Source organism: Topomyia yanbarensis, chromosome 2 (assembly GCF_030247195.1).
Source record: "Topomyia yanbarensis strain Yona2022 chromosome 2, ASM3024719v1, whole genome shotgun sequence".
NCBI lineage: Eukaryota > Metazoa > Arthropoda > Insecta > Diptera > Culicidae > Topomyia > Topomyia yanbarensis.
In genome coordinates, this window is record NC_080671.1 from 244308462 (window position 1) to 244319596 (window position 11135).

Sequence of the window (11135 nt, forward strand, 5' to 3'; positions counted from 1 at the left end):
GTACTTCAAACGAGATCGGTGCGAATATAAAGACCAATCGATCTCGATCAGGAATTCACAGATAAGCGAAGGTGGTTTATTGCTTATTACCTGATTAACAATAAATCACCCCTGGATTTTGAGAAGAAATTGAAAAATGAGACCAGAGATTACAGACATACAGTCCAGAACGAAAGTTATTTAAAAACTAGTGTAAAGTTGCAAATCGATGTAAGTTGAGAATTAATAACAAAGAGGTAGGCCCGTGCGCAAAGGAGCGAAGTAAGGAGGAGGGGGGCTCAAACCCATTCCAATGAAGGCTTTAAATTACTTTTGGAATGTTTCTCTTCTTTCTGAGCTTGCAACATCAGCTATGGATGAAAAACAACAAACAAACAACATGTGGTCAGAGAAATCGGGATAAGATCATCCAGAAAAATACCACCGCCTGTGGTCTGTCCTAGTGCCTGAGAGCTAAATGGTTTACGAAAACGGGAATCGGTAACGGCAAAAATTCCTATTCCTATGAGAGTACCCCGCTCGTCATCAGCTAAATAGGATAATTCGAAACGACTAGCGCCAAGAAAGGTAGTTGTATAGACATGTCGTTCATTAAGGTCAGCACCTCTGGATCGTTTCGCGTCTCGGCAGGTGACGATATTTACAGTAGACATCAGCAAGTTAGATATACCGCAAAAGTTGGACAGCAAGCAAAAAAAACAACAGCAATGGGAAATCTACGAACAGTTAACACAAAATAAAAAGAGTAAATACACAATCCCTACTGAAGTAATACCTAACGGTGACTGCGTAAGTCATATAACATTCGACTCAGTTCGCCGAGATCGCAAAATATCTGTGTGGTTGTATGTGTGTATGTATACATGTATGTATGTATGTGTGCATGTGCAGATTTGTTAACAAAACGTCCACATCGGCTTCTCGGAAATGGCTGAACGGATTTTTACAAACTAAGATTCAGATGAAAGGTATTGTTGCGACGAAATAATTTCAACCTCTTACGCTGGCGATGGCGGTTTAAGGGATGATCATGTGTGCGAGTGTCTATACGGTAGGTGACAGTAAGATCAGATGATAATATTAAGAATAGGAGGAAGAAGCAACAAACTGAAAGTGAAAGAGGTGAACTTAGCATACAATTTATTAACTATATCTCAACTTTTATATTCTATATCTGAACCTAAAGATCCGGCAAAGCCGAAGACATTTTTTTTGGAGTTCGAGGAGCAGGCAATAGGACTTATCATAACCAAGGACAGATAAATTGTAAGTCATGAAACTATTTTGGAATTAATACAACCTAAAATACAACGATGAATAAATTTATATTTGTAGCTTTAGCTGATTGATAAGAAACAGTTCACCGTGTTTAAAAAACTGCTGAAAGAACTTCTGTTAAATTCGTCCGATTGCAACCTACTCTCCCGAACATACTAAAGAATTTATCTAGGTGCCCAATGTTGGGCCAGACACTACTTAATGGAGATTAATTGTAAGAAATGCGGTACCCCGGTAGTGGAAGATGAAAACAACTACGTGTGCTTAAGCTGTGAATCAATTTTCCATGCATCATGCAGCGGAGTGACTGGTTCGACACCTAATCGAAACTGGAAATGCACGAACTGTGTCAAAAAATTACCGACTGCTGCTGAAAGTGATCCGTACAACTCTTTGCAAGTTGTTGTTTCCCAAATCGAATTAGATTTTCAACAGTTGGATGAGGAAACAAAGAAAGAGCAAAAAAGGTATGCAGAACTGTACCAACCCATGTATTCATTGAAAGAAAGTGTTGGTAAATTGATACAAATGGCGGAACATTTGCTCGGAAAAACAACAGAGGCTGAAGGACGTGCGAATGCTTGCGGTAAAGATACTAATGAACGAGGATCATTCGATCCTGCTTTGCAACAGATGTTTGCGCGCCAAGTTATTCCGTCTGATCTACCGGCATTCTCAGGCACGGCCGAGGAATGGCCTGTGTTTATAAGCAGTTTTTCTAATTCAACAAAGCCTGCGGTTTTAGCAACGTAGAGAACTTAATAAGACTTCAGAGATGCTTAAAAGGCCCAGCGCGAGAAGCTGTTGCCAGTAAGCTGTTGCTACCTGATTGTGTCCCACAGGTAATAGAAACTCTGCGTATGTTATATGGTAGACCTGAAGTTTTAATAACATCACTAATCTCAAAACTTCGAAGAATATCAGCTCCCAAAAACGAAGATTTGAATTCTCTTATTAAATTTGGCCTCGCAGTACAGAATATGTCCGACCATATGATCGCTGCTAATCAAATGTCTCATTTAAACAACCCAATTCTTCTACAAGAGATGGTGAGCAAACTACCGTCTCATCTAAAACTACAATGGGCATCACACAACAGAAGTCTCACAAATGTCACTATAGCGACATTTAGCACATTCATGGATGAGCTGGTGAGAGTAGCTTGTGAAGTTACTTCATTAAAGCCCATTGCGACCGAAGACGCTCCCACTGATGATGATGATTGTGGCAGGAGTACAAGTAACCATAGTGCTATGACGATGTGCAGTATCAGCCGCAGAGAGAAACGAAAAGTATGTGTGATTTGTAAGGGCTCTGATCATCGTCCGTCAAGTTGTGTAAAGTTCCACTCATTCACCGTGAGCCTTAGGTGGGAATATGTGAATCAATGTAAGCTGTGTTCAAGTTGTTTGAATCGGCATCTCCCATGGCCGTGCAAAACAGCAAAGCCATGTGGGATTGAGGGGTGTCGTCTTATGCATAATCCATTACTGCACACAAATTTGACCTGCCCACCAGCTGTATCGGGTGGATGTTTCGTTCCATCTCAACATTGTTTACCCTCAACTTTAAAATACGTTCCAGTGATCTTATACGGACCGACTAAGACTGTTACTATGCACGCGTTTATCGATGAAGGTTCTGATTGCACAATGATAGAACAGAATTTGGTAGATGAATTAGGGTTACACGGTGAGCCCGCCGATTTAAACCTAAAGTGGATAAATGGTGCCACAGCAAGGGAAGGTGGCTCTAATATTATTAGTAGTTTACATATTTCAGGGTTGGGACAATTAAATAAAGTTTATATCAAAAGCGTTCATACGATAAGGAATCTCGCTTTGCCAGTACAAAGTGTTGATTGTGAAGCATTGCGTTCTCAGCACGATCACCTTAAGGATATTCCGTTAATCAGTTATTTCAATGCTAAACCTCGGCTATTATAGGACTGAACAATGCTCATGTAACAGCACCTATCGTGACACGACTAGGAAGGTTTGGTGGATATGGATAGATTAAATAAACTATTATATGAGTAAATAGTAGGGTAAGGTGGGGCAAATCCGAACTAGTAAATGGTTTTGGCTGTAAAATGTTCATTTTATATTGGATCAAGTCGTTTTATATACCAAATGAAAGGTTACGCTTCTGAGCAACTTTCCATGTATAGCTTTATATATATATATATATATATATATATATATATATATATATATATATATATATATATATATATATATATATATATATATATATATATATATATATATATATATATATATATATATATATATATATATATATATATATATATATATATATATATATATATATATGTATATATATAAAGCTATACATAGAAAGTTGCTCAGAAGCCTAACCTTTCATTTGGTATATAAAACGACTTGATCCGATATAAAATGGACATTTTACAGCCAAAACCATTTACTAGTTCGGATTTGCCCCACCTTACCCTACTATTTACTCATATAATAGTTTATTTAATCTATCCATATAGTATTATTATATTGACGTCATATGTGTATCGTTTACAGGGTGAGGAGGGTACATCAGGACATCAGAACAGCAACTAAATTCCGAATTCCCTATTCCTATAAGACATCTAGAATTCTGTTAATTATCCTTATAACAATTCGTTGATTATTTAATTATTTATTGAATAATTAAATAATTAATTCAACTACTTATTTATTTATTCATTTTTTTTTCTTTTTCATTATTTCTTCTCTTTTTTCATTTACTTATTTATTTATTGATTCATATAATAATTAATTGTTTAATGATTACTTCTTATTTATTGAACTGTTTATTTAATTTATCCATATAATATTATAATATTGGTATTATATATATATATATATATATATATATATATATATATATATATATATATATATTATATATATATATATATATAGATATATACATATATATATATATATATATATATATATATATATATATATATATATATATATATATATATATATATATATATATATATATATATATATATATATATATATATATATATACATATATATATACATATATATATATGTTGGGTTCTTGACGTTACCTTGATGGGGTCTTCGATAGCGGTGAGTGGCGGATGTCCCAGAACCAACATCGATTGGGTAGGCACAGACGTACGGCAAAGGGGCATGCAACCAACATGCAAATCCTCGCAGCCGTACTTGGATGAAGTGGGAATCTTCCCAACCGGTGCCGAAACGTGAGCCAGGGCACAAAAGTTCTCTCCAGGAACACAACGCACTTGTTACACTAACACAATTTTATTACCGAACAAACTAATTTATTTTAAGCGGACAAACAAACTGCATGCTGACATTTATTCTTAACTACAAATTAATCTTAATTTCTATATCATAAATATACAATTTTACATGTGGGACTCGCGCCCATTTGAGTGTGACCTAGGTGAGGTAGATTTCCAGACTGGCGCAATCCTCCAGAGCAAGTCATCGGTCGACCACAGCAGCACGATCAAGATCACTCACTCTCCTGCGATGTTTTTGATACCGAGTGATAACAAGAGAGCCTCGCCTATCCGCCTTCCTTATCGCACCCGCTATCAGGTAGATGGTGATGACGATGATGATACCGATCTCGCTCAGCCTGCTGTGTAGTGTGATGTATCCTTCCTTCATTCCCCGTTCTATTTCGGATTAATTTGTTGATCGGTGTACGCATGATGATGGTATTGGCGAGATGACGATCAAGTTTTTAGAGAGGATGATTATGCAGGGTTGTAGTGCTCGGGGTGCTCTTGTTTGCGAACATCCTCACCCACCCAGAAATATCGTAGATTTCTGAAAAGAAAAAAAATCCTCTTCGATAGGACAGGAATAAGGAAAGGGTACTAGGATTGTTGATGGTGGACTTCTGTTGACTGTATGTCGTCGTTGTCATCCGAAATAGGTAGCAGACAAAGCTTTTCGACCGGACGAGTTAGCATTCCAGTAGCGGTTTTCAGTGTAACTACTCGCACGATTCCATCGTCCCCAGGGTGAGTTTGCACGATTCTACCCATTTTCCATCGCATTGGAGGTTGATTATCATCTTTAATAACGACTAACTTTCCAATGTCGATACGAACAGCCGGTTTCCATCGTTTGGTTCTGCCTTGAAGTTGACACAGATATTCTCTGCGTCACCTTTTCCAGAAGTTCTGCAGTTTTTGTTGGGTTAACTGCCATTGGGTGAGACGATTCATTGGAATGCTTGATAAATCTGGATCGGGAACAGCGTGGAGAGATTCTCCAATCAGAAAATGTGCGGGGGTTAGTGGCTGCAGATCATTCGGATCATCAGACATGGGTGTGAGCGGGCGAGAATTCAGGCATCCTTCAACTTGGACTAATAGCGTGTTCATGTCCTCTGGGGACACAGGAGTTTCACCTACCACCTTTAGCAGATGAATTTTTGCTGATCGGACTGCGGCCTCCCAAATACCGCCAAAATGTGGCGCACTCGGCGGGCTAAAGTGCCATTGGATCCCTTCCTTGGCTAATTGCTTGGACACAATGTCGTTATGATGGCTATCTTTAAGCAATCGCAGGAATTCTTGCAGTTTATTGCGAGCGCTGACAAAATTAGTGCCGTTGTCGGAATATATATCCGTACATCGTCCTCTTCTGGCAACAAAACGCCGTAGTGCCTGTAGAAATCGATCTGTGGATAAATCTGTGACCAATTCGAGATGCACTGCCTTGGTACACAGACACACGAATATAGCAACGTAAGCCTTAACTGCCGTGCGCCTTGGAGCTGGTCTCACATAGAGGGGTCCAAAGTAGTCGACACCTGTGCGAGAAAATGGACGGGATACGGTGACCCGTGAAGCTGGTAGATCCCCCATAAACTGCTGTACGGTCGATGGTTTCGATCGGAAGCATATATGACACTGATGGATAATGTGCCGAACTACACTCCTGCCTCCCAGCGGCCAAAATCGAAGCCTAACAACTCCCAATAGCAACTGTGGTCCAGAGTGCAGAAGTCGTTCATGGTAATACCGTAACAGCAAGCGTGTAAATATGTGCCGAGGGGGTAAAACGGCCGGATGTTTGGTGTTTTCAGACTCCATCGAATGCTTTAAACGACCGCCAAGTCTGATCAACTGGTCTTGGGAGACAAACGGATTAAACCATCGAAGCGGCGAGCTCTTGGAAACCGCATATTCCTTGGAGAGCGCCTTCCATTCCTCAACGAACACCTCCCTCTGAACCAATCGAACCAGAGTGTTTTCCGCCTCCTTTAACTCATCAGTAGACAGGAACGTAGGGGCCTTTCTATCCTTCCGCGGGGTTTGTAAAAGTTTAATCAGACGCAGCCAGTAGGCAGTTCGACGAAGAAGGTCACTGTACGACGAAAATTTGCCAATGTATAATTGGTTGAATTCAGCGATTGTTGAAACCGTTCCAGCTAGCACCGTGTGTCGTTTCTCCTCGTCTCCCTCGTCTATCGGCAGATTAACTGGTAAGAGAGGCCTATACTCTTCCGTCTTCTCTAACCAGCTCGGTCCTTGCCACCAAAACGTATTCAGAACGATGTCATTTGGCGAAATCCCTCTCGAAATAAGATCTGCCGGATTCTGGATACCAGGTACGTGACTCCATCTTGATCCTTGTGTAATGGCAGGACACAGGTTGAATCCGTCCAGAAATATGATTTTACCGTGATTTTTATTGACTTGTTCACCTTTTCGTAGAGTTGTGCTGCTAAAAGTGCACCACACAACTCCAGCCGAGGAATCGTCTGACATTTTAATGGGGCAACCCTTGATTTTGAGGTCAAAAGCCTAACCTTTACCTCCCCGACCGCATTCTCACTCCTGAGATACAGACATGCTCCGTATGCCTTCTCCGAGGCATCCGAAAACAATGGATCTTCACAGATACCGTGTCTGTGATGATAACACAGCGGTCGATACGGATTTTATTGAACAGTGGAAGTTGCTCGTGATACTTTCTCCAGGCCTCACCCACCGTTGGAGGTAACGGCTGGTCCCAATCTAGTCGTTGGTCATTTTCGTCTCGCAACGTCCACAGCAGCTGCATGAAGATCTTCGCTGTAGTGATAGCAGCGCCCAACAGGCCTAATGGGTCGAACAGTGTAGCAATCACCGAAAGCACGCACCGTTTGGTAAGAGGAACTTCTGTGTTCAAATTGGGGATGGTGAACTGAAACCTAAGTGTGTCGGTTACTGGCATCCAGGTCAGTCCCAAGGTTTTTATCGAAGGGTCTGGATCCAAAAAAATGCCTTCAGGTGATCGGATGGCAAGCTCTTCCTCCTCGATCCCGTTCAGTACATCGGGACGCCCACTTTCCTAGACGAAATCCTCCGCTTGACGTCATTGCTTCTAACTGCACTCGCAAATCAATTGCTTTTTTTACCGCGTCTGCTCCTGTGATGACGTCATCCATATAGGTATCCTCGATGGCTGCCTTGGCCGCTAGTGGATACCGCTCCTCCTCATCCAGTGCTAATTGTTTCAGCGTTCTGGTGGCCAAAAATGGCGCTGGCTTAGTACCGTATGTCACCGTGTTGAGCTCGTAGGTGGATATCTCCTCGGCAGACGAGTTTCGCCAGAGAATACACTGCAACGGTCGATCTTCTGGGCAAACATTGATTTGTCGGAACATCTTTTCCACGTCGGACACGAGCATGATTTGTTTTGTCCGACTGCGTAGGATAATGGAACGGAGGTCCTCCTGTATCACCGACCCCACCAGTAACACGTCGTTCAATGATAGTCCGGAAGAAGTCTTGCAGGAAGCGTCGAATACCACCCGTACCTTGGTAGTGGTACTGGAATCCTTTACCACTGGATGGTGTGGCAAATAGCACCGTTTAACCGAATCTGTAGCAACTTCTTCGACCTTCCGCATATGACCTAGATGCAGGTACTCCTCCATAAAATCAGTATACTGCTTCCGTAGATTTTCGTCCCTAGCCAACCTACGCTCGGTTGCTTGAAGACGTCGGAGTGCGATGTCCCTTGACTCGCCCAACCTTGAGATAGCGTCTTCATCCTTAGGTAGGGAGACTGTGTACCGACCGGTTTCATCCCTTTTAACAGTGTTCAGAAACAACTCTTCGCAGCGTTTCTCTTCCAGCGAAAATGTGTTGCCAAACTCGACTTCCTCACATGACCAAAATCGAGACATCAACGTGTCCAAATCCTCCGTTGTCGACATATTGCAGTTGATGTGCAGTGATCGACTAGGAACCGAAAATCCTCCGCATACGACCCAGCCGAATACGGAATCATTAAGAGTCGGTAATTGTTCCCCCAGAGAAATTCTCCTTCCGGTTTCGAAGAAATCGAAAAACGCTTCGATCCCGAGTACAAGATCCACCACCTTAGATTCGAAAAATGCAGGATCTGCCAACTGGATATTGTCCGGAATTGCCCACTTATCGGTGTTGATAGTGGTGGTTGGAAGGTTTATCGTTACCTTAGGAAGGATTAGGAAGCTCAATTCTCGTGAGTATTGTGACACTCGAGACCGTAAAACCGCTTGTATCCTGTGTTTGACCTTGGTAGCTGCTTGTCCAATTCCGACGACAGAAATATCCATTCGATTTCGAGTAACCTTCATGCGCTGACTTAATCGCTCAGTCACGAAGTTGCTTTCCGATCCCGAATCTAACAGCGCACGCGCCGGAAACCGATTGCCATCGTCGTCCTCGATCACGACGACTGCTGTAGCCAGAAGAACCTGGGATGAATACTGGTGAGCCGCACCAGCAACCAAAACTTCTGTGGCTGCCACGTTAGCCACTTGGGATGAAGTATTTGATGATTCAGTGGGAACAGAAGGCTTGTTGCCCCTAGCAACTGCCGCAACCTTCGTGTCCTTATCCGTATCCCTTTCTGACTTGAAGCACACAAGAGTATGATGCCGACCCTTGCAGCTCCGGCAAGAGTATTTGGATTGGCACTCTTTTGCTTTGTGTCCCGTTCTGAAGCAATTCCGGCAGAGGGAATGAGTTTTCAAAAGGCCGTCCCTTTCCGTAACTTCCATGCGCTGGAATGCACTGCACTGGTAAAGCGGATGATTTGATGAGCAAGCTACACAGCGTCCTCCAGACATATGGGTTGAACTGTAACTTGTCTTCACTGGTGGAAGCCTTTGCTTCGCTTGAATTTGCTGCTGCTGCTGCTGAGCACCCCTAGTGTCAGCAAACTTGGTTGGCAAGCAATCCAAAACTTGGAGTCTACGCCGCAAGAAGTCAAACAGATCTGCAAGTGTATCTGTCTCCTTCATAGCTGAGAACTCTTCCCAACCCCTCCGAGTGACCGGATCCAATCGTGTAGTGAGGATGTTGACCAGCAGAAGATCCTTGTAGTCGGCTGACTGAATGATCTGGTCAAGAGTCTGCACAATTCTCTCAAAACCTTCAATGAGAACGTGCAGATCGGTAACGGATTCCTTAGGAAGGGTGGGAAGGTTGAAGAAGGCTTGAACCTGCCGTTTCTTCAGCTGCTTACTGTTGTTGTACCGCTTCAACAGCAAGTCCCATGCCACCTGATAGTTGGCCTTAGTAATCTGAAGCGGATCGATCAGACGCTTGGGTTCTCCTTGTAAGCATCCCTTCAGGTAGTGGAACTTCTCCACTTCAGGAAGATCCGGTTTCCAGTGGATGAACGAGGTAAACAGATCCCGAAAACTCAGCCATTCGTCTATATCGCCGTTAAATGTCTGCAGCTTAATCTGTGGTAGGCGGACATGATCGATACCGCCCCGCATTGACGAATCACCAGCTCGGAGGGACTGCTCCAGCAGATTCGGCTCCTGCAGCTCCTTTGCCTTGTCCATAAGGAAGGACTTAACCTCGTAGTACCGGTCACTGAACTCCATACGCTCCTTTTCCCACGAGTTCCCTTCAGCATTGTAGTCGTCATGGGAAAAGATTTCAACCAAAGTTTCACTGAAACCTTCCCAAAGCTCGTCTAACTTACAGAGGCGTACATCGACATCAGTAGCGGTATGGGATTCCTTAAACACCTACACAAACCGCCAGATGTCATTGAAGGACAATTGGATCTCCTTCATCCTGGCCGTCAATGCCCTCATCGACGGTGGCTTCTTGGAAGTTGTAGTGCCGGCAGCAGGCATGGTATTTCGTCACAGTAAATTTGAAGAAAGAGAGGCGGTGTAGTGCTCTGCAAGGTGACCTAGCTTCGCTAGGCATATACTTTATTATTTTACCCGACAGAAAGGTAACTGTACTCCAGTACAGTGATTAACCCTCGCGGTGTCCAGCAAAGTCCAAAGCTGGTAAGCTCGATCGAAAGTTTAGGCAGCAAGCAAAGAGGAAAGCAATTGGTGTAATATCCAAAAAATGTCGGCTTCGGCCGGGCATATACTGTGGCAACTCACCCAGAGAAACCAGCAGCGGCGAGAAATCCCAGCGAAGACACCTCAAAATTCTCAGAATAATGATAATTGTTGCTTAACTGGCGATATAAGCTCAGCAAAATGATCCAAATGCAGGAAAGGCACGAACGACAAAATATTAAACAGCGAAGAGGAAAAGGATGTGGTGTAATAACCAAATATGGTCGACTTCGGCTGGGCATATACTGTGGCAACTCACCCAGAGAAACCAGCAGCGGCACCAAAGACCCGGCGCCGACAATCGATCCAATAACCGAAATCAATCGAAGATATGAATAGCCCAACGGGCAATCAGGGCTCAGTAAAATTGGTGGCAAAGTCAAAGCAAAACTGTTGTGAAGCTCCCTCTTCTTGCCAGCAATCATCCGATGAATGGTTTGTCCAGCAAACTGCAGCTGATACAG

At 42.9% G+C, this 11135-nt stretch overlaps 1 protein-coding gene across 1 annotated transcript in view; it reads right to left on the reverse strand.

The window, feature by feature from the left end:
* Positions 1–10449, reverse strand: part of LOC131680194 (uncharacterized) — a 54734-nt gene extending 44285 nt beyond the window's left edge. The window contains exons 1-5 of the mRNA XM_058960913.1: positions 10402–10449; positions 7720–10338; positions 7291–7652; positions 7155–7228; positions 5478–7080 (exon numbers count right to left, since the gene is read on the reverse strand). Of these exons, the coding sequence (XP_058816896.1) occupies positions 5478–7080; positions 7155–7228; positions 7291–7652; positions 7720–10338; positions 10402–10449 (4706 nt within the window). The remainder of the gene's footprint in view (positions 1–5477; positions 7081–7154; positions 7229–7290; positions 7653–7719; positions 10339–10401) is intronic.
* Between the last annotated feature and the right edge of the window lie 686 nt (positions 10450–11135).